Source organism: Lissotriton vulgaris, chromosome 4_1, assembly GCF_964263255.1.
Source record: "Lissotriton vulgaris chromosome 4_1, aLisVul1.2, whole genome shotgun sequence".
In the NCBI taxonomy this organism is placed as follows: domain Eukaryota; kingdom Metazoa; phylum Chordata; class Amphibia; order Caudata; family Salamandridae; genus Lissotriton; species Lissotriton vulgaris.
In genome coordinates this window covers 90,749,288-90,773,776 of record NC_141691.1, presented here as the reverse complement: position 1 = coordinate 90,773,776, position 24,489 = coordinate 90,749,288, and the positions used below count along the sequence as shown (strand labels likewise).

General features: G+C 50.0%; 1 protein-coding gene across 1 annotated transcript in view; it reads right to left on the bottom strand.

Annotated features, from left to right (window-relative positions):
* The window catches only part of OPHN1 (oligophrenin 1), a 702,970-nt gene that overhangs the window by 348,879 nt on the left and 329,602 nt on the right, over positions 1-24,489 (bottom strand). Inside the window, exon 6 of the mRNA XM_086918347.1 lies at positions 13,777-13,887. Coding sequence (XP_086774473.1) covers positions 13,777-13,887 — 111 coding nt within the window. The remainder of the gene's footprint in view (positions 1-13,776; positions 13,888-24,489) is intronic.

Genomic DNA, 24,489 nt, shown 5'->3' with positions numbered 1-24,489 from the left:
TTAGGTATGGGGTGCTGACCACGGGGCTGTCTCGCTGTACACAGCATTAGGTATGGGGTGCTGACCACGCGGCTGTCTCGCTGTACACAGCATTAGGTATGGGGTGCAGACCATGGGACTGTCTCGCTGTACACAGCATTAGGTACGGGGTGCTGACAACAGGGCTGTCTCGCTGTACACAGCATTAGGTATGGGCTGCTGACCATGGGACTGTCTCTCTGTACACAGCATTAGGTATGGGGTGCTGACCACGGGTCTGTCTCGCTGTACACAGCATTAGGTATGCGGTGCTGACCATGGGACTGTCTCGCTGTACACAGCATTAGGTATGGGGTGCTGACCACGGGGCTGTCTCGCTGTACACAGCATTAGGTATGGGGGGCTGACCACGGGGCTGTCTCGCTGTACACAGCATTAGGTATGGGGTGCTGACCACAGGGCTGTCTCGTTGTACACAGCATTAGGTATGGGGTGCTGACCATGGGACTGTCTCGCTGTACACAGCATTAGGTACGGGGTGCTGACTATAGGGCTGTCTCTCTTTACAAAGCATTAGGTATGGGGTGCTGACCACGGGACTGTCTCGCTGTACACAGCATTAGGTATGGGGTGCTGACCACGGGGCTGTCTCGCTGTACACAGCATTAGGTATGGGGTGCTGACCACAGGGCTGTCTCGCTGTACACAGCATTAGGTATGGGGTGCTGACCACGGGACTGTCTCGCTGTACACAACATTAGGTATGGGGTGCTGACCACGGGGCTGTCTCGCTGTACACAGCATTAGGTATGGGCTGCTGACCACGTGACTGTCTCGTTGTACACAGCATTAGGTATGGGGTGCGGACCACGGGGCTGTCTCGCTGTACACAGCATTAGGTATGGGGTGCTGACCACGGGGCTGTCTCGCTGTACACAGCATTAGGTATGGTGTGCTGACCACGGGGCTGTCTCGCTGTACACAGCAATAAGTATGGGGTGCTGACCACGGGACTGTCTCGCTGTACACAGCAATAAGTATGGGGTGCTGACCACGGGACTGTCTCGCTGTACACAGCAATAAGTATGGGGTGCTGACCACGGGACTGTCTCGCTGTACACAGCATTAGGTATGGGTTGCTGACCACAGGGCTGTCTCGCTGTACACAGCATTAAGTATGGGGTGCTGACCACGCGGCTGTCTCGCTGTACACAGCATTAGGTATGGGGTGCTGACCATGGGACTGTCTCGCTGTACACAGCATTAGGTACGGGGTGCTGACAACAGGGCTGTCTCGCTGTACACAGCAATAGGTATGGGCTGCTGACCACGGGACTGTCTCTCTGTACATAGCGTTAGGTATGGGGTGCTGACCACGGGTCTGTCTCGCTGTACACAGCATAAGTATGGGGTGCTGACCACGGGACTGTCTCGCTGTACACAGCATTAGGTATGCGGTGCTGTCCACGGGGCTGTCTCGCTGTACACAGCATTAGGTATGGGGTGCTGACCACAGGGCTGTCTCGTTGTACACAGCATTAGGTATGGGGTGATGACCACGGGGCTGTCTCGCTGTACACAGCATTAGGTATGGGGTGCTGACCACGGGGCTGTCTCGCTGTACACAGCATTAGGTATGGGCTGCTGACCACGGGGCTGTCTTGCTGTACACAGCATTAGGTATGGGCTGCTGGCCACAGGACTATCTCGCTGTACACAGCATTAGGTATGGGGTGCTGACCACGGGGCTGTCTCGCTGTACACAGCATAAGTATGGGGTGCTGACCACGGGACTGTCTCGCTGTACACAGCATTAGGTATGCGGTGCTGTCCACGGGGCTGTCTCGCTGTACACAGCATTAGGTATGGGGTGCTGACCACGGGGCTGTCTCGCTGTACACAGCATAAGTATGGGGTGCTGACCACGGGACTATCTCGCTGTACACAGCATTAGGTATGCGGTGCTGTCCACGGGGCTGTCTCGCTGTACACAGCATTAGGTATGGGGTGCTAACCACAGGGCTGTCTCGTTGTACACAGCATTAGGTATGGGTCGATGACAACGTGGCTGTCTCGCTGTACACAGCATTAGGTATGGGGTGCTGACCACGGGGCTGTCTCGCTGTACACAGCATTAGGCATGGGGTGCTGACCACGGGGCTGTCTCGCTGTACACAGCATTAGGTATGGGGTGCTGACCACAGGGCTGTCTCGCTGTACACAGCATTAAGTATGGGGTGCTGACCACGCGGCTGTCTCGCTGTACACAGCATTAGGTATGGGGTGCTGACCATGGGACTGTCTCGCTGTACACAGCATTAGGTACGGGGTGCTGACAACAGGGCTGTCTCGCTGTACACAGCAATAGGTATGGGCTGCTGACCACGGGACTGTCTCTCTGTACATAGCGTTAGGTATGGGGTGCTGACCACGGGTCTGTCTCGCTGTACACAGCATAAGTATGGGGTGCTGACCACGGGACTGTCTCGCTGTACACAGCATTAGGTATGCGGTGCTGTCCACGGGGCTGTCTCGCTGTACACAGCATTAGGTATGGGGTGCTGACCACAGGGCTGTCTCGTTGTACACAGCATTAGGTATGGGGTGATGACAACGGGGCTGTCTCGCTGTACACAGCATTAGGTATGGGGTGCTGACCACGGGGCTGTCTTGCTGTACACAGCATTAGGTATGGGGTGCTGACCACGGGGCTGTCTTGCTGTACACAGCATTAGGTATGGGGTGCTGACCACGGGGCTGTCTCACTGTACACAGCATTAGGTATGGGGTGCTGACCACGCGGCTGTCTCGCTGTACACAGCATTAGGTATGGGGTGCTGACCATGGGACTGTCTCGCTGTACACAGCATTAGGTACGGGGTGCTGACAACAGGGCTGTCTCGCTGTACACAGCATTAGGTATGGGCTGCTGACCACGGGACTGTCTCTCTGTACACAGCATTAGGTATGGGGTGCTGACCACGGGTCTGTCTCGCTGTACACAGCATTAAGTATGCGGTGCTGACCATGGGACTGTCTCGCTGTACACAGCATTAGGTATGGGGTGCTGACCACGGGGCTGTCTCGCTGTACACAGCATTAGGTATGGGGTGCTGACCACGGGGCTGTCTCGCTGTACACAGCATTAGGTATGGGGTGCTGACCACAGGGCTGTCTCGCTGTACACAGCATTAGGTATGGGGTGCTGACCACGGGGCGGCTGTCTCGCTGTACACAGCATTAGGTATGGGGTGCTGACCATGGGGCTGTCTTGCTGTACACAGCATTAGGTATGGGGTGCTGACCACGGGGCTGTCTCACTGTACACAGCATTAGGTATGGGGTGCTGACCACGCGGCTGTCTCGCTGTACACAGCATTAGGTATGGGGTGCTGACCATGGGACTGTCTCGCTGTACACAGCATTAGGTACGGGGTGCTGACAACAGGGCTGTCTCGCTGTACACAGCATTAGGTATGGGCTGCTGACCACGGGACTGTCTCTCTGTACACAGCATTAGGTATGGGGTGCTGACCACGGGTCTGTCTCGCTGTACACAGCATTAGGTATGCGGTGCTGACCATGGGACTGTCTCGCTGTACACAGCATTAGGTATGGGGTGCTGACCACGGGGCTGTCTCGCTGTACACAGCATTAGGTATGGGGTGCTGACCACGGGGCTGTCTCGCTGTACACAGCATTAGGTATGGGGTGCTGACCACAGGGCTGTCTCGCTGTACACAGCATTGGGTATGGGGTGCTGACCACGCGGCTGTCTCGCTGTACACAGCATTAGGTATGCGGTGCTGTCCACGGGGCTGTCTCGCTGTACACAGCATTAGGTATGGGGTGCTGACCACGGGGCTGTCTCGCTGTACACAGCATAAGTATGGGGTGCTGACCACGGGACTGTCTCGCTGTACACAGCATTAGGTATGCGGTGCTGTCCACGGGGCTGTCTCGCTGTACACAGCATTAGGTATGGGGTGCTAACCACGGGGCTGTCTCGTTGTACACAGCATTAGGTATGGGTCGATGACAACGTGGCTGTCTCGCTGTACACAGCATTAGGTATGGGGTGCTGACCACGGGGCTGTCTCGCTGTACACAGCATTAGGTATGGGGTGCTGACCACGGGGCTGTCTCGCTGTACACAGCATTAGGTATGGGGTGCTGACCACAGGGCTGTCTCGCTGTACACAGCATTAGGTATGGGGTGCTGACCACGCGGCTGTCTCGCTGTACACAGCATTAGGTATGGGGTGCTGACCATGGGACTTTCTTGCTGTACACAGCATTAGGTACGGGGTGCTGACAACAGGACTGTCTCGCTGTACACAGCATTAGGTATGGGCTGCTGACCACGGGACTGTCTCTCTGTACATAGCGTTAGGTATGGGGTGCTGACCACAGGTCTGTCTCGCTGTACACAGCATTAGGTATGGGGTGCTGACCACGGGTCTGTCTCGCTGTACACAGCATTAGGCATGCGGTGCTGACCAAGGGACTGTCTCGCTGTACACAGCATTAGGTACGGGGTGCTGACAACAGGGCTGTCTCGCTGTACACAGCATTAGGTATGCGGTGCTGACCACGGGACAGTCTTGCTGTACACAGCATTAGGTATGGGGTGCTGACCACGGGGCTTTCTCGCTGTACACAGCATTAGGTATGGGGTGCTGACCACCGGGCTGTCTCGCTGTACACAGCATTAGGTATGGGGTGCCGGCCACGGGACTGTCTCTCTGGACACAGCATTAGGTATGGGGTGCTGACCACGTGGCTGTCTCGCTGTACACAGCATTAGGTATGGGGTGCTGACCACGGGACTGTCTCGTTGGACACAGCATTAGGTATGGGGTGTGTCCGCGGGGATGTCTCGCTGTACACAGCATTAGGTATGGGGTGCTGACCACGGGGCTGTCTCGTTGTACACAGCATTAGGTATGGGGTGATGACCACGGGGCTGTCTCGCTGTACACAGCATTATGTATGGGGTGCTGACCACGGGGCTGTCTCGCTGTACACAGCATTAGGTATGGGCTGCTGACCACGGGGCTGTCTCGCTGTACACAGCATTAGGTATGGGCTGCTGGCCACAGGACTGTCTCGCTGTGCACAGCATTAGGTATGGGGTGCTGACCACGGGGCTGTCTCGCTGTACACAGCATAAGTATGGGGTGCTGACCACGGGACTGTCTCGCTGTACACAGCATTAGGTATGCGGTGCTGTCCACGGGGCTGTCTCGCTGTACACAGCATTAGGTATGGGGTGCTGACCACGGGGCTGTCTCCCTGTACACAGCATAAGTATGGGGTGCTGACCACGGGACTGTCTCGCTGTACACAGCATTAGGTATGCGGTGCTGTCCACGGGGCTGTCTCGCTGTACACAGCATTAGGTATGGGGTGCTGACCACAGGGATGTCTCGTTGTACACAGCATTAGGTATGGGGTGATGACAACGGGGCTGTCTCGCTGTACACAGCATTAGGTATGGGGTGCTGACCACGGGGCTGTCTCGCTGTACACAGCATTAGGTATGGGGTGCTGACCACGGGGCTGTCTCGCTGTACTCAGCATTAGGTATGGGGTGCTGACCACGGGGCTGTCTCGCTGTACACAGCATTAGGTATGGGGTGCTGACCACGCGGCTGTCTCGCTGTACACAGCATTAGGTATGGGGTGCTGACCATGGGACTGTCTCGCTGTACACAGCATTAGGTACGGGGTGCTGACAACAGGGCTGTCTCGCTGTACACAGCATTAGGTATGGGCTGCTGACCACGGGACTGTCTCTCTGTACACAGCATTAGGTATGGGGTGCTGACCACGGGTCTGTCTCGCTGTACACAGCATTAGGTATGCGGTGCTGACCATGGGACTGTCTCGCTGTACACAGCATTAGGTATGGGGTGCTGACCACGGGGCTGTCTCGCTGTACACAGCATTAGGTATGGGGTGCTGACCACGGGGCTGTCTCGCTGTACACAGCATTAGGTATGGGCTGCTGACCACGGGGCTGTCTCGCTGTACACAGCATTAGGTATGGGCTGCTGGCCACAGGACTATCTCGCTGTACACAGCATTAGGTATGGGGTGCTGACCACGGGGCTGTCTCGCTGTACACAGCATTAGGTATGGGGTGCTGACCACAGGGCTGTCTCGCTGTACACAGCATTAGGTATGGGGTGCTGACCACGGGACTGTCTCGCTGTACACAGCATTAGGTATGGGGTGCTGACCACGGGGCTGTCTCGCTGTACACAGCATTAGGTATGGGGTGCTGACCACGGGGCTGTCTCGCTGTACACAGCATTAGGTATGGGGTGCTGACCACGCGGCTGTCTCGCTGTACACAGCATTAGGTATGGGGTGCTGACCACGGGTCTGTCTCGCTGTACACAGCATTAGGTATGGGATGCTGACCACTGGACTGTCTCGCTGTACACAGCATTAAGTATGGGGTGCTGACCAAGGGGCTGTCTCGCTGTACACAGCATTAGGTATGGGGTGCTGACCACGGGACTGTCTCGTTGTACACAGCATTAGGTATGGGCTGCTGACCACGGGACTGTCTCGCTGTACAGAGCATTAGGTATGGGGTGCTGACCACGGAGCTGTCTCGCTGTACACAGCATTAGGTATGGGGTGCTGACCACGGGACTGTCTCGCTGTACACAGCATTAGGTATGGGGTGCTGACCACGGGACTGTCTCGCTGTACACAGCATTAGGTATGGGCTGCTGACCACGGGGCTGTCTCTCTGGACACAGCGTTAGGTATGGGCTGCTAGCCACAGGACTGTCTCTCTGTACACAGCATTAGGTATGGGGTGCTAACCACGGGGCTGTCTCGTTGTACACAGCATTAGGTATGGGGTGCTGACCACGGGACTGTCTCGCTGTACTCAGCATTAGGTATGGGGTGCTGACCACGGGTCTGTCTCGCTGTACACAGCATTAGGTATGGGGTGCTGACCACTGGACTGTCTCGCTGTACACAGCATTAGGTATGGGGTGCTGACCACGGGTCTGTCTCGCTGTACACAGCATTAGGTATGGGGTGCTGACCACAGTACTGTTTCTCTGGACACAGCATTAGGTATGGTGTGCTGACCACAGGACTGTCTCTCTGTACACAGCATTAGGTATGGGGTGCTGACCACTGGACTGTCTCTCTGTACACAGCATTAGGTATGGGGTGCTGACCACTGGACTGTCTCGCTGTACACAGCATTAGGTATGAGGTGCTGACCACGGGACTGTCTCGCTGTACACAGCATTAGGTATGGGGTGCTGACCACGGGACTGTCTCGCCGTACACAGCATTAGGTACGGGGTGCTGACCACGGGACTGTCTCGCTGTACACAGCATTAGGTATGGGGTGCTGACCACGGGACTGTCTCGCTGTACACAGCATTAGCTATGAGGTGCTGACCACGGGGCTGTCTCGCTTTCCAATGGCTTCAGTGTGATGATTCGTGTTCCTTCTTAAAGGGCCACATCTGTTTTCCAAGGGCCGCGCTTTCTGGTGTTATCTTTGGCAACACTGATGTGTTCGGTTTTTTGCCAGCTGTACTCATTGTTCAGTAATCCATAGTTTTCGAGAGCGCGAGTACATTCACAAGGGCTGGCACATGTATTCTGAATAGGAGATACGATCTTCCTGACACTAGAGGGCAGTGCAGCACAGGTTTTAAAAGGAGAGTCGCGCGGCCGGCGCTCGAGCACTGACACATCGATAATTGCAGAACTGTTTATTCTATCTATAGATAGAGAGGCTGTCAGTGTCCTAGTACTGTGTAGAAGAAGCAGGATCTCTGCTAAAGGGTTGACATCACAGATATAGGAGTGTTTTAGAAGTTGTTCGTGATGGGCACAAGAGCTGGAAGGGACTGGACAGGATTGATGCCCTAGCGGTGAAACGCTTTCTTAAACACAGACATGCTCCCCCAGGCTTTATCGCTCCCACGGAGACATTTTTCAAGCATTTGATAAGGGATGGGGCACCCACCGTCGAACCACGAGGGCCGATCCAGATTTTCACAAAGCCCAGTGACCATGTAGAAGTGTGGCTCAATGGTTAGAGCGGTAGACCCTGATGCAAAGGTCTGGCCCGGGACCAGGGTTCAATTCCCCGCCTCAGCGGGTCTTGGGCTCAAAATTCCACGGACCTGATAATTCTCGCCTCGGTGCCTATTCCAATCATGGGTCCCACTCTGTGACTCTGGGCAATAGCTTGCTTAATCTCCACAACGGCCCCAGCAGCGCTTGGGGGTGCCCAGGAGTGGACATTTCACAGGGAAAAGCCAGGAAGGGTTCCACAGCGGTATGAGTGCAGCGCCGGGACGCCCCGTCGCTGGGGCAGCTGTGCGCTTTACAAGTACAATACATTTACATTTACATGTAAACAATTTCTGTTGCCATTAATTGGGTGGAATATCCAAGTAGATAATTTGAAAATGAATCATGGAGTTAGGTCTTGTGGACGCCCCTACTATCAACCAATAATCAATCAATACGGATTCATAAAGCGCGGCATATCACCCGTGAGGGTCTCAAGGCGCTGGAGTTGCTAGCTGCTTCGCGGTGCTCTGTTCATTCGAACAGCCAGGTCTCGAGTTCTTTCCTGAATTCCCGGAGCGGTCCGGCTTCCTACAGTGCAGGGGAAGGTCGTCCCCGGCTTTGGCACCAGGTGTGAGAAAAAGCGTCCTCCGCTATTGGCTCGGCAGATCCTGTGGGTGTCTGCGAGGAAGAGGGAGGCGAATCGCAGGGGTCTGCTTGGTTGGTGGAAGGTCATTCATTTGTTGATGTATTCTGGTTGTTCGTTCTGCAGGGCTTCGTGTGCGTGTCAGCATCTTGAACTGGCATCTCTTCTGGATCGGGAGCCAGCGAAGCTTCTTAAGGTGCGGGGAGATGTGAGTCCGTCTGGGGAGGTCAAGGATGAGTCTTGCTGCTGACTTTTGTATTGTCTGCAGTCTCTTCAGAGGCGTGCAGTGATTCCTACGTAGAATGCATTGCCGTAGTCCAGCCTGCTGCTAAAAAGGGCATGAGTGGCAGCCCTTCTGGTGTTGAATGGGAGCCAACTGAAAATCTGACATAGCACGCGTAGGGTTTGGAAGAAGGCGGACAAGGCTGTGTACACCAGTTTCTGTATAGATAAGTTGCTGTTCAGGATGATGCCGAGTTTGCAGGCATGATCTGTCGGGGCGGGGGGAAGGGCCAAGTTCAGCAGGTCACCAAGAATCGTTCCATGGCAAGGTGTTGTACCTAAAGATGAGGATTTCCTCCTTGAGCTTGAGATAGTTATCCTTCATCCAGTCAGCGAAGTTCATCATACATCTATGGAATTTGGCTCTGGTGGTGGATGGGTCTTCTGACAGCGAGAGGATGAGCTCGGTCTCGTCAGTATAGGAGATGATATGATGTTGAGTCTGTGGGATCCAATGGTGTGGGCCAGGAAGGGTTATGTACGTGTTGAAGAGGGTGAGGCTGAGGGGCGATCCTTGTGGGACGCCGCAAATTATCTTCTTGGGTTCTGCGTTGAATGATGGGAGACAGATTCTCTGGGTTCTTCGGGTGAGGTATGAGGCGATTCACTTGAAGGCATCTCCCTGGATTCTGATATGGTGGAGTCTGTTGACAAGAAGCGGTGGGAGACGGTGTCGAAGGTGGCTGATAGTTCCAGGAGGATGAGGGGTGCTGTTTTGCTGGGGTGCAGGAGGGGCATGATGTTGTCAGTAGCTGCGATGAGGTGGTTGGCTTGGAATCCGGATTGAGAGGTCCCGGAGGTTGTAGAGTTCCAGGGGTTTGGTGAGTGGCTAGTTGATTGCCTTTTCAAGAATCTTTGCTGGAGAGCGGAGGAGGGTGATGGGCCAGTAGTCCTTTGGATCTGCTGGGTCCGCGGATTGTTTTTTCATGAGGGGCCTCACTTCTGCGTGTTTCCAGTCCTCACTGAAGGAGGCTAGGTGATAGGCGCATTCTTCTTACTCCTGAGGTTAAAGATGCGGTGGGACATGTGTCCATGGGCGCTCCCGAGTGTAGAGTTCATGATGGAAATTGTGGCTTAAGTTGTGAGAGGGTCCCAACAGGTGATGGTGTTCGGGGTTTGTGTTCGGTGTGAGTAGGCTGATGTGGTCCGCTGCAGTGGGCTCAGCACTTGTTCACTATTCAGAACATCCATAGGTGAACTCCCATAAGCATCACATTATTTACTGCACATCCAATATGCTAATTTCTGTTTCAGTCAGGCTACTGGCTTAATTCAGCGTTTGGTGGGCCAGGTGACAAACGAATGGGTGCTGGGAGCGCTCCCTCCATTGGCACAGCCGCGGTCGCCCCACTATATTTTGGGGTTTTCACCACAGCAGCCCCATGTCCACGGCAGGAGTCATTTAAGACATGGCAGAAGTACAAATGGTGTAATGTAAGACATATAGGTGTGCATTCTACTATTTTTCAGTGATGCATATATTTTTACGTCCATAATGCAGTTTGCACCCGTTTGAAAGATCAACATTTCCTAGAAGCTTTGTCAAGAAACATCAGCAGTCTTTTTGATACACGACCCCGCAGGTTCACTCTCAGGGTACAGTTAAAAAAATAGAGTACAAGATTAAATGATTTTACAGTAAATGTTTTTTTCAGCACATATTTCGTTTTTAACTCATTATGTATTGATAGTTTTAATGGTTGAATATGCCTTGCTTGCATTTAGACATCATTAGACTAGATGTTAATTTTATCATTTATATGGTTTTTAGGTATGTCTTGCAATAGGTTGTCACAGTATTTCGTTTGTTTTCACGGGCGTAAGGTTGCACGTGATTGGATCACGTGACACAATTCATGTAAAACTCGGCCCACCGAATGTTCTTTTCCAGTAAACAGATGCCCCAGATGCCGTGTAGGCACGTTTGGTTTGAGAGGCTGTGGATTTTCAATGGAGGAGGTAATTTTGTGGATATTGTTGTTTTCTTTGGCACTGTGGTTGGGTATTATTACTTCACGAGTCGATGCACTTCAGTGTTTGAGGGAGAGAGCAAAATCACTGCATGTTGCACAGAGAACGAGCGCAGGTGTTAGCTCGTTAGGTCAGAACTCGTGACGTGGCACATGGGACGGCGGTCTTTGATTAAGCTGGCTTATTAGGGGAGATCACGATAGGGCACATAAGTGGGGTCACCCACAGAAGTATTGTTCGTTTTCATTCGAGGAGTATGGTCACAGAACATTGAGCACATTATTTTATTTAGTATTGGTTTGCTTGTTATTTATATATTTGATTCACTGAGTTCAATATTAGGCTAAGATTTAGTTTGTTACTAAAAGTGCAGGATGACATATGGTTCTCATGCACATGTTTTTCACTGTAGTTACCCCTGAGGAAGGTCTTATGCTCCCAAAATGCACCGGGAATACCATCTTCATGCTGAATTACATGGATTGTCATTTTTGTTGAATTATATGGATTGTGAACCTTTTGTGTCTATGAGCAAAGCTGACGTTGGCACTCGTGGTACTTGGATTACTGTTGGAACAAACATGGAATAATAATTGGAGAAAACCTTAGAATATCATTTGATCTAAATGCATGATTATTGTGCTGTGCACCCTGGGTTATGGGACCTGACAAAGCCCCATTTGTTTTCAGAAGTCCACTATGTCATGGCGGCTCATGGGGATGTTTATATTCTTAAGGACAAATACCAAAAGCATTTTCTTACATCATATGCGGGACATTTTTACAGTTTTCCTTTTTGAGGCCACCATGGTGGTCCAGGAAAAACACAACATGCTAGGCCTACATAAATTCCAGCTTGACAGGATTTCTGGAAGGTAATAACATACTAGACCCCTCTCAGAATGGCTTTCGCCCGGGCCACAGCACGGGTCTGCTCTCCTAGCTGCGACCGAACATCTGAGGGTAGCACTAGACGCGGGACGTACTTCGGTACTGATTTTATTAGATCTCAGTGCCACATCCTGCTGCAAAGGTTGGAGGAGGCGGCCATTGTGGCTCTGCCCTGAACTGGTTTGTCTCTTTTCTCTCTGAGACGACCTTCCAGATAACAGTTCGCCCTTTCACCTCCATGATCCATACTATTCAAGAAAGTGTGCCACAGGGTTCAGCTCTGAGCCCAACGCTTTTCAACTTGTATGTCCAACCGTTAGCAGCTTTGGCCAAGAGTAGAGGGCTTACAGCGGTATCATATGCAGATGATATACAGTTGGTAGTAGCACTCTCTGACGATTCCGTGCGGGACGCTCATAAGTTTCAGAGCTATCTCCCTAATATCGCTGAGTGGATGACTGCCAGCTGCCTCCAGCTCAACACCGGCAAGTCTGAGGTTTTGCTGGTTGGGAGAGACTCTGAGCTGTGGAGTGAACGCTGATGGCCTGCTACCCTAGGCTGTGCACCCACCCCCAAACATGGGGGTGAAAAATCTAGGTGTTTGGGTGGACTCGGCCCTAAGCTTCCAGGTCTAAACTAAGAAAGTGGCAAGGACTTGTTCTGGTATATTGTGGCGACTCAACCCGCTGTTGGGTTCTTTCGATCCGTCCATCAGGCAGGTTATTATTAAGGCCTCCGTTCTTTCGAGACTGGATTATGCTAACTCGCTCTACCTGGGGACGAAAAAGACTGAAATCCTGACATTTGCAGAGGGTCCAAATCACAGCTGCTAGAACTCTCCTTAGCCGCCCTAGAACCTGTTCTACTACCAGTGCTATCGTCAGCTACACTGGTTGCCAGAGACCAGACGTGTAGAGTTTAAGTGTAAATGTAAATGTATTGGCATTTATATAGCGCACTACTTACCCGTAGGGTCCCAAGGCGCTTCGACCGCTGCGAAACCCTTCCTGGCTTCCCTGAGAGATGGTCCCTTAATGGGTATCTCCAGGGTGAGACCAGGCATCCCCGGCGGTCTGGTGGGGCCGTTAGTGAAGATGAGGCAAGCTAATGCCCAGAGTTGCCGAGTGTGATCGCTGATCAGAGTGGGCACCGAGGCGAGAGAATTATCGAGTCCGCTGACCCTGGTCCAGAAACCTGCCGCGCCGGGAATCGAACCCTGGTCCCGGGCCGTCCTCTGCTCTCGGGTCTGCCGCCTCTAACCAGTGAGCCACACTACTTCACTGTCCCTCTGCATTGCTTTTAAAATGTTTACTTTCTCCTCTCCTGGCCAACCTGCTTTTATTGTATATACCAACCCACCAACTCCGCTCGATGGGTCAAGGGTAAGGAGTGTGCGTGCTGGTGGGCGCTCCTTCCGGATACTGGTAGCCAAACTCTGGAATTCTCTTCCAATACATATCCGCAGCATTAATACCTACCTGGCATTTCGTAAGGCTATTAAAACTCACCTCTATAGGCCCTGCTTTTGTTAGTACTCTCCTAATTTTTGCTATTAGTGCTGGGATGCCCCTTTGCCAGCGCAGCTGTGCGCTTTACAAAATAGTATAACATAACATAACATAACAAGGGGCACGGCATCGGTACCCTAAACAGTGTGGATCTTCAAACACCGCCTCTGTCAAGCGCTGTTTGCAGAAGAGTTTTTTTCCTGACGGCAGAGCCAGAAGAGGCTTCACTGTCATGAAATTAACCATTCTACAACCTCTAAATGTAGCAGGTATGCATGAGGTAGTTGGAAAGGCCAGACCTAGTTTTGGGGGCTTATCCGGTTACTGCCACTCTCTAAATGATGCTGCAAGATTACTTTGTTACCAGAGCTCAAAATCCTGTTGTCCACACCACAACTACCAAATACACTATAAATAGAGTATGACACTTACTGGTTCCACAATATTGAATTTCTTGCTCTCCTGCACCTCTTGAATCTGGCAGACATATTCAATTGAAGACTCGTAGAAGATTTGCCTCTCTTTATCCAGCAGAATGTCGGCCTGTGTGGAAAAGAGCAGCAGTACTCATTCATCTACAAACAATGAACAGCGGAGCACGTGCACCATATGAAGCTGAAGAGGCCATGCATGTACGCGAGTGATGGGGACACATTTTTCAAACTCAGTTTTAAAAATCGGATCTCAGGTACCGATGGGCTCAAAGTCACTGATTTTCAGCACAACAGAACGGATGTGGGCACCCTTCTACTGACATATTTTCCAAACACTGACATTTCATATTTTGAAGAGCGAAAAATGTATCCTAACACATATCTGTAAATAAAATGCAATACATAACAACAAGAAAAAGTGATATATTTATCAGTAAAACTTTACTCTAAAGAACTCAGACGTTATCATACACTTAAGTACTTGACATTCACTCTCCATCCACAACTGGGGCAGTGGAAAAGACACCCAATTACTAGGCCTCTCCACCACATTTAACACAGTTGACTAATGCATCTTCCAGCACGTCTTAAAAGCATGTAGACCTTGAAGGAATCAAAACAGTGGTCCTTAGCCGCATCCAGCAAAACGATGCTCCAACCCATGCCGAATTTCCTGAAGCTTATTCGCATACTCCTCCAACATCAGGTGGATTGTTTGTCCCCTTTACCTGCCCTGTTTAGTACCTGAGGCTTCTATACTGTCCCATAATCTAAACATACACAGCTAAGTGAAAGCCATCTACTCTAAAACGTCCTGTTTCTGGCCTAAATATGCATTAGAGCTGGGTACCACTTGCTTTCCTACTATTCTCACCATCTGCCCCACCATACAGGTTCTGATGGATACGTCTAACTGCAGATTCCTCACCTTTTCAATCCTGCCAGGTGCCAGACTGGACTTATGACAGCCGCTTACAGGGTGCCAGTATGTTATGTTATGTTATGTTATGTTAGTATGTATTTATTAAGCGCTCGTACGCCCGGGGGCTTCATGGCGCTATAGAAGAGAACACAACACAGCAGTTAAAAGATGGTAATAATAAAACTCAGCAATAAGCCTGTGAGAATAGCCAGGTTTTAAGGGAGTGTCGGAAGCTAAGAAGGTTACCGCTCAGTTTCAATGGAAGGGGAAGGGAATTCCAAAAGGTGGCGTCTGATTTTCTCAAGTGCGCCTCATATATTATTGAGGCGATTTTGTAGTACGTTGGTGGTACAACACACCTTAAAGATATATTGCGACCCAGGATTGGGCCAACATAACTTTATTGAAATGGTTTGACCAAGACGCGTGCGGTATTTTACTATGCTCTATCTATTATCTCCTTACTCGAATGTGGAAAATATTTAACTAAGTACTGAGTTCCACTTGATTTCTTTCATCTTGCCATTTATTGTGGCTTTTCATTTATGTAGGACCCATATGGATGACTTCATTGTGGTTATATATTAGAACCCATGGTGTGGAACCCCATCAGATACTCATCCAGTTATATTTTTGCAATCTACCCACTCGGGCAATTTGGACTGTTGTTGATTCTCTGATACTTTCTTCCTCCATTTGATTCAGGAGCCTCAAGTGTACAATATCATCTACATGATTTGATGATACATGCGCCGCATTTGTCAACCTCACTAGCCTTGAAAAAGTTCTTGCACTAATTCAAAGTACGGACGAAACACGTGTCGGCTGTCGTTTTATCAATTGGAAAATCACTTTTAAGGATCAATAAAGAAAAAGATGACACAAAATATGAACTTTATTCATCTATTTGTCCTGTCCTATACGAGAAGTTGCTGACTGTATTTGGATTCATTGTTGTTTTGACTATAAACCATATTAGTCTTATATATATTTACATTGTAGAATTGTGCTCTCCTGGCCATTTTTTGTCTAAATGTACCTTTGTCAATCCTTTCGGCTTGACGAGTTTGTTCCTTCCTGGTAGTGGGGGAGACTGGTCCATGTAGCACTCCGTCTTTGATATTGAGAAAGATCCTATTGACTGTCCAGCATTGTCTATCATTTCCCTAGTAATAGTGTATGTGCGTTTTTTTCAATTCTTTGGAAACACCACTACCGATCTCTGTATGCGCTGGACTTATGACAACCTGGTCCAAACCTTGTCCTGCACAACCTGTTAACCGACCGACTACTGGGCACCACAAGGAGGTTCCTGGAAACTTTCTGATGCCACAATTTATTCTGGAGAGTTTCATAGTTCAGGGGCAGGCCAAATACATCCTATGAGAAGGAGTGGGCACTGCAGACTGTGTCAGCCGCGTCAGGGACAGCAGCGGTCAGCAGCAGGTCAATGAGAACATGCTGGAATACGTATTACAGGTTCTTCTCAGACAAACAAGTGTCACTGTTCAATATGTCATTTGACAGTCAGGCTTTTCCGAAAGAAGAAACAAGTTACTTACCTGTAACTTTAGTTCTCCAGTATAGATTCCCATTGCTTGTATCATTCCCCGTCGTCGGAATGGGAGCCTCGGTAATTATATATATATATATATATATATATATATACCTAGGGAAATACACCCTAATAGGTGCAAAAAAGTAAAAAATTAGGCCTAGGCCTCATTATATTTTGTAGCCTATAGGTGTCCTTATGTAAAAAGACCCAAACTCACATTAGCAACCAATCAGATCAGCCTCACCATGTGGAACCTTCCTGAGAAAGCTCAGAGCCTCAGATTTTCGTAGCCGTTGCTATGCCACATAGGGCCATATGTAGGTGGACAAAAACCGGTCGGTAACGGCCGATTTCGGACGTTACCGACCGGTATTTGTATTTCCAGATGTAGGGAACCTGATATTTAGCGATTCTGTATATTTACCGAATCGGAAAATTTACCGAATCGGTAAATTACCGATTCGGTAAATGTGCAGAATCGATACTTTGGGATGTAGGTAGCACTGGAAACAGTGCCACAGGCCCTGAGAAATTCGTTATTTACCATGAAATACAATGGCATGGTAAATAACGAATTTCTGTGTACATGCACATCTGTGCATGTGCCATGTGGCACACATACATGCCCTAAGGGCATGTATGTGTGTCACATGGCACACAAGCCAGAATCAGGGGTGTAACAGGGTGTCAAAGTGACACCCTGTCCCCCTTGCCAAATCAGTAAAATTACCGAATCGGCATTTACCGATTCGGTAATTGCCTTTGATTCCTATGGGCCTCAAGGCCCATAGGAATCAATGGCAATTACCGAATCGGTAAATACTGATTCGGTAATTACCTAATATTACCGATTCGGTAATATTTAAAGAATAATTGCCTACATGGCATTTACCGAATTGTAAATACTGAATCAGTAAAATTCGGTATTTACGATTCGGTAAATGCCATTTACCTACATATGGCCCATAATCACCTAGCCCAAAAGTGAGCTTTCCCAGGGGAGGCGGGTGGGCGCATGGGAATCTATGAAAGTTACCAATACTGGAGAACTAAAGTTACAGGTAAGTAACTTGTTTCTTACTCCAGTATTGGAACTTTCATAGATTCCCATTGCTTGTATCAGAGTAGATAGCAGTTAGCATACATCAAACATTTCGTGCATAGTTACAGAACCATTATAAACCAATGATATCACACATCATAACAACTATAAATCAGTAACCATAGCATAATAAACAAAATGTTTGAAAAAACAGGAGGAGGGAAGAGAGGAAAGCTCACCTCTTATTGGAAGAGATTTCTCAGGACTGCTTGTCCAACAGCCGAATCCTCCTTTGCAGCCGCCTCCAGGCAGTAGTGCCTCGTGAATGAGTGAGTACTGCTCCAGGTGGCCGCTCTGCAAATATCCTTTATCGATACTCCAGCAAACAGCGCTGTTGACGCTGAGATTGATCTTGTGGAATGCGCCTTCACCTGTCCTTGCAAAGGCTTGCCTGCCGCCTGGTGGCAGAAACGGATCGCACTCGATATCCATCTAGAAATCCCCTGCTTTGACAAAGGAAATCCTTTCCTTGGGGCTCCGAAAGCCAGCTGTGCGTTGTAGATAGAATTTCAAACATCTCTGAACGTCCAGAGAATGAAGTGTCCTCTCAGCCTGAGTTGAAGGCCGAGGAAAAAAGGAATTCAGAACCACCGGTTCATTTAGATGAAAGTCTGTCGGTACCTTCGGAATGAACTTGGGGTTCATTCGTAGGATCAATGTATCATTCTTGAACTGCAAGAAAGGTTCTTTGATAGTTAAAGCCTGAAGTTCTCCTACTCTCCTTGCAGAGGTGAGTGCCAGAAGAAGCGCCACTTTCCATGATAGGAACTTCAGGCCCGCCCTATGTATTGGCTCAAATGGCGATCTCATCAGTTGAGCCAGGACCACATTCAAGTGCCAAACCGGAGGTGGGGGCCGAACTGGCAGAAAAACTCTAAACAGTCCTTTCAGGAATTGCTTTATTACTCTTGCTGATAATAGAGAAGGGCCCGATCTTGTTCTTCTATACCTGGAAATAGTTGCCAAGTGGACCTTGATGGAAGCATGAGCCAGACCTGCCTGTGCCAAAGATAGAATGTATGGCAAGAGTTGATGCGGAGCTGATGAGAATGGATGCACTCCTCTCTGGCACCATAAATAGAACCTCTTCCATTTCGCTCTATATGTTCTATTAGTGCTAGGAGCTCGTGCCTGTGCCAAGATGTTCCTGCATTCCTCTGGAATGTCTAAATCTTTAAACTCTCTATGTTCAGGAGCCAAGCTGTCAATTGAAGCGAGCTCGGGTTCGGGTGGAGAACCTGGCCGTTGTACATTGATAGAAGAGTCTGGTTGGGGTGCAGATGAATGGGCTGCTTCTCCGATAGAAGAAGCAACTCCGTGTACCAGAACTGGCGAGCCCAGGCGGGCGCTATCAGTATCATCCTGCACTTGTCCATCTTGAGCTTCTTGAGGACTCGAGGAATCAGGGGAAATGGCGGAAAGGCGTAAACAAATGCGCCGGACCAAGACATCGAAAGGGCATTCCCCAGTGACCCTCGATGGTGTTCCCTGCTTGCTTAACACCGGCATTTCTTGTTCCTCGGTGTTGCAAACAGGTCGACCGCTGGGGTTCCCCAACGGGAGAAGATGTTCTTGACCACTGTGTTGTCCAATTCCCACTCGTTTGAGACTGCCCTCAGGCGGCTTAGCGTATCCGCCTTCGTGTTGCATACTCCTGGGAGGTGTTCTGCCACGAGCGTGATGTTCTGTGAGATCGCCCATTCCCACAGCAGCTGGGCTTCCTGAGAAAGCAGTGGCGATCTTGTGCCTCCCTGCTTTTTGACGTAATGCACTGCGGTGGTGTTGTCCGTCCGCACTAGGATGGCCGAATTTGAAATCCTTGGAAGGAAAGCCAACATTGCCAACCGAATAGCCCTTAGCTCCAGAACGTTGATATGTAAGCGACGTTCTCCTGGTGTCCAGTGACCACTGACTTGGAGATCTTGCATGACCGCTCCCCAACCCTGAAGGGAAGCGTCTGTGGTAATGACGCGAGGAGCCGGTGCCGCTCTGAAACTGAGACCCACTGCGAGGTGAGATCTTTTCATCCACCATGAAACCGTCCGTTTCATCTGCTGGGTGACCGTTACTCTGTCGTCGAACGACCCTTCCACCTGTCTCCACTGAAGTTCCAGTTCCTCCTGCAAGGGGCGCATTCGCAGCCTGCAGTGCGGAATCAATTGAATACAGGATGAAATCGACCCTAGAAGAGATTTGTACATCCTGACTGTCATCCAACTTTTCTTCTGTAATCGAGCGGCTGAAGACATGAGTTTCATCTGTCTCTCTTCCGATGGGAAGGCTTTGCACACCTGAGTATCGAGTATCGCTCCCAAGAACTTCACCGTACCTGCCGGTTGAAGAACCGATTTTTCTCTGTTGAGTTGCAAACCCAGATGAATGAAGAGGTTAAAGCATGTGTTCACTGCTTCTGTTGCCTCTTGGAAGCTTGGAGCCTTCAGCAGCCAGTCGTCTAAGTACGGGAATACTTCCAGCGACTGTCTTCTCAGAAAAGCAGCTACCGGGGCCAGCACCTTTGTGAATATCCGAGGAGCGGATTTTAATCCAAATGGGAGCACCATGAACTGGAAGTGACTCTTGTCTACTGTGAAGCGAAGGAAACGTCTGTGAGCTGGATGGATCGGGATATGAAAATAGGCATCTTCCAGGTCTAATGTAGCCATGAAGTCGCCTGGATTCAAGAGGCGCAAAATGTCCTGGAGTGAAATCATCCGAAACGACAGCTTTACGAGATAGGTGTTGAGCTCCCTTAAGTCCAGGATCGGACGCCACTTTTGTTTCGTTTTGCGGATCAGAAAAAATCTTGAATAGAAACCTTCTCCTCTTTGTGATAGGGGAACACGTTGGATCGTCCCCTTCTGAAGCATTTGTTGAACTTCCAATTGCAGAAGGTTTAGATGTTTTGAACTGGTGGCGTGGGGAGCTCTTGTAGGTGGAAATTCCTGGAATTCTAGCGTATTCCCATGTCGGATGATGTTCAATACCCACTGATCCGATGTCATTTCTTCCCAGCTGCTCAGATGTTGAGATATCCTGCCGCCCACTGGAGATCCCAGAAGCGGAGGAACAGTTGGCAGAGTCAGGAGGCCCCTATTGACGCTTGCCAGCGTCTTTGCCCTGACGCCCTTGACGTCCACGAGCGTTCTGACGAGAGAACGATTGAGATTGTGACTGTCGCTGATAATATTGATTGCCGTACTGAGGTCTGTACGACTGCGACTGCTGCGAGTACCGTTGCTGCTGATAACCACCTCTTGGCGAAGTGAAGCCTCTTCCTCTTGCTCCACGGAACGGTGTCTTTCTATATTGTAGGTTCCCAAGAGCCCTTGCTGTCTCTGTGTCCTTCTTTATTCCCTGTAGGGTCTCATCGACATGTTTTCCAAATAACATGTCACCATCAAAGGGCAAGTCCAGAATCCTATTTTGGACCTCTGGTCGGAAGTAAGTCGCTCGTAGCCACCCCTGCCGTCGAAGAACAGCAGCGCTGCCCAGAGCACGGAAAGAAATGGTGGCGATGTCCATCGCGCAGTCAATCATTTCCAAAGAAGAACGTTGTCCCTCTTCTAGAAGTTTCTGTGCTTCGGCTTTAGGGTCATCCGCTAGAAGGTCCACATAGTGTGCCACATCACTCCACATCTGGCGGTCGTATCTTGCTAGAATCGCCAAGGCATTGGCCGCTCTGACCAACAAGCTAGCCATAGACGAAAACCGCTTCCCAGCGTTGTCTAACCTTCTACCTTCCTTGTCTGGTGGAGTTGTGAGGGTGGCCGAAGGATTCCGTGATTTCTTCTGCGCCGCCTGCGATATGACCGAGTCTGGTCTAGGTTGTCCAATCAAGCAGGCGGGACTGTTATCAGGAGCTTTATACTTTTTCTCCAAGCGTGGAAGAGTTGGAATGACCGTCGCTGGGGACTGCATCACCTTCTTTCCTTCCTCCCATATGTGCTCTACAATGGGAATCGAACGCACTGTCTTACGGTATGCCTCTTTAAAATCATACAAAAAACAATCCGTAGATGTTGCAGGCATGGTTAGTTTAAAGCGTGCCATGGCTCTTTCCATCAAACTGAAGAAACCTCCCACATCAGCTGGAGGTGAATCTAACGGGGCCGGCACCGGAGAAGCCGGATCCGGAGCTATATACTGGTTCCATTCGTTATCAGGATCCTGATCCTGGTTGTCACCTGCTTCATCCTCATCCGAGGTATCATCTTGGACTTGTGTCTGCCGAGGATATTCCCTCTCCTCTTCCCCCTGTGAAGGAGGTACAGACTGACCTGTCATCAACTGTGGCTGAACCTGCGCCTGACCTTCCACTGGTCGCGACCCTTGTCTGCTTCTATACTCCTCCAGCATTGCTCTTAAGTCTGTCAAAAGACTCATAGGCATTGTAACCGTGCCCTGCTGTGCCTGGGTTTCCTGGTATGCGACCTGTTTTTGTTGTCGCTGCTCCTGCCGATAATAATACTCATCATCTTGGTCAGAATCGTGATATTTTAGATTCAACTGAGATGGACTGTATGCATCCCCATACATCTCATTCTCCTCCTCCGAGTACTCCTCTTCGTCCAACAACAGGGCTGGGGGTAATGATGGCACCTTTCTAGGTGATGTCATATCCGGAGTTATCCTCCTCTTCCTGGCACCCTCTCTAGCACCTGCCGTCGACGGCGTCATAAAAGAATCCACCATCTCCATAGTCTGAACCGTCGTCGACGGGACCGTCAACGAGATTAACTTCACCGTCGACGGGATCGTCATCGTCGACGGGCTCGTCATCGTCGACGGGTTCATCATCGTCGACGGAACTGTCATCGTCGACGGGCTCGTCGTCGTCGACGAGATTGCCACCGTCGACGGGATAGTCATCGTCGACGGAATTGTCTTCGTCGACGGAATTGTCTTCGTCGACGAGGTGGTAACCGTCGACGTAGTCATCGTCCTCGACGCGGTCGTCGACCCAGTCTTCGTCGACGGCATCGTCGTCGAAGTCCTCGTCGACGCTTTCGTCGTCGTCGTCCTCGTCGTCGCTGGATGGCTCGTCGACGACTGAGGAGACAAAGTCACAACAGAGGCTTTAGAGCCTTTTTTGACCACTGTTGAGGCCTCTACAGTAGGTTTTCTGAAGGACTTAGAAACTTTCTCCTGATGTGAAGGCCCAGCCGAGCCCTCATCAAGTTTTGCCTTCTGCACCTGAGGTGCTTGCCTTTCCCTCTCCTTTACACTCGCGTGAGGAGATTCGCTAGGCCCGGGCTTGCCAGACCTATCAGAGGTCCCACGCATAGCCTTTGAGGGGGGTTCAGATGAAACCTCCACAGATGATCCACCCCTCTTCAAAGATGTCTTAGAAGATGATGATCTGGCATCTTCCTCGTCACTAGATACCACTACCTCCTTCTTTTCCAATTTCCTGAGCCAAATAAGTAACCTTCCTTCACGATCACGAAGGGTCTTCACAGACATCATCCTGCATATCTTACAACCCTCTGCCTTGTGGTCAGGGTATAAACAGTATATACAGTCCTTGTGTTTATCCTCAGTATAAAGTCGTTTTTTGCCACAAGTGGCACAAGGCCTGAAAAGGCTCTTCTTTGCCTTTTCAGCCATAGTAAAGTTCAAAGAAATCCTGTCAAAAAACAGCTTAAATAGTACCTCAAAGTAGAAGTTAGAGCAGAGCTCTAAGGAGACTCCCTGTCACCAACGATGCAGTAGAAAATCTGAGGCTCTGAGCTTTCTCAGGAAGGTTCCACAGGGTGAGGCTGATCTGATTGGTTGCTAATGTGAGTTTGGGTCTTTTTACATAAGGACACCTATAGGCTACAAAATATAATGAGGCCTAGGCCTAATTTTTTACTTTTTTGCACCTATCAGGGTGTATTTACCTAGGTATATATATATATTTATATATATAATTACCGAGGCTCCCATTCCGACGGGGAATGATACAAGCAATGGGAATCTATGAAAGTTCCAATACTGGAGTAAAGACAGATTTCGCGTTGGGGCACTTTCGGAGCAGCCAGGCTAAAGCCTGATCCCTGGGGTAGCTTTTACCCTGCTCACGAGTTCCACCAGCAGTGCCCAAAATTTGAGGGGTATTCAAGAGGTCTGACATAGGCAGCTTATTCAGCCTTTTTGTGACTCCAATACGAGGGGTAGTGGCTGAGGCCGTGGACCCCAGAAGATGCAGTTTCTCACCCTCTTCCTCATAAGCTGCACCAAGTGCCAAGACACTTATATTCCCCTCTAATGGCCATATGGGGTTTAAAGGGACCGAATTTGATTTGGCCTGGTCTGATGCCATGAAGTTACTTCTAACAGTGGATTCTCTGGGTTGTTCAAATGGGTTAAGGTGTATGCTTTTTGTCCACATCTCCCTATGCTCTAACAGTTTGCGACCAAGGTGGAGAAGGGCTCAGAATGGTACCCCCGGTAAGTCTTAGTCCCCAAGAAGGGCGATGGGGAACAGAGGCAGATATTGACAGTCAGGCTTCTGACAGCTCCCTCAAGAAGAACAAGTTCAAGATGCTGACAGGACGTGTACTTTCATGTGCTGATCCTGCTGTCCCCTGGTGTTTCTCCCAGTTTGTCGTGGGGTCAGAGCACGTCTTATGCCTCAGTGGTCCTGGCTCATCTTTACAGGACGGGAATATATGTATTCCCTTACCTCAATAACTGGCTGCTAAAGAGGGCTCACACACCTCCATTAGTATCAAACTACTTGAAAACAATAGTTTTGTTGCTGTCCATCATTGGAATCTCCATCAATAATCTGAAATCACATCACTAGCCCTATGCAGAAGATCACCTTTACAGGGGTTATCTTGGGCACAGTGGTTTGAAGGCATTTCAGCTTCTATAAGTGGCTCCCTGTGGTCACTTCCAGAGGTGGGACAGAATCACCACAGTCTGACTGTGCCAACTACCATGTGCAGGAGCTTTTGCAGAAAGATTTACAGAGCCAGCCTGGTACAGGGCACAAGATCTCAGACTGCCCTGCCTGCTGACATAATAGATGATTTTTGAGTTGCCCAACAGAAGTTGAATGGTGCATCCTGAGATTGAACTGAGGAAGGCCTCCAGGGAATGCCTGCAGTTGCAGTATGTGAACACATCACCTCACTGTGAT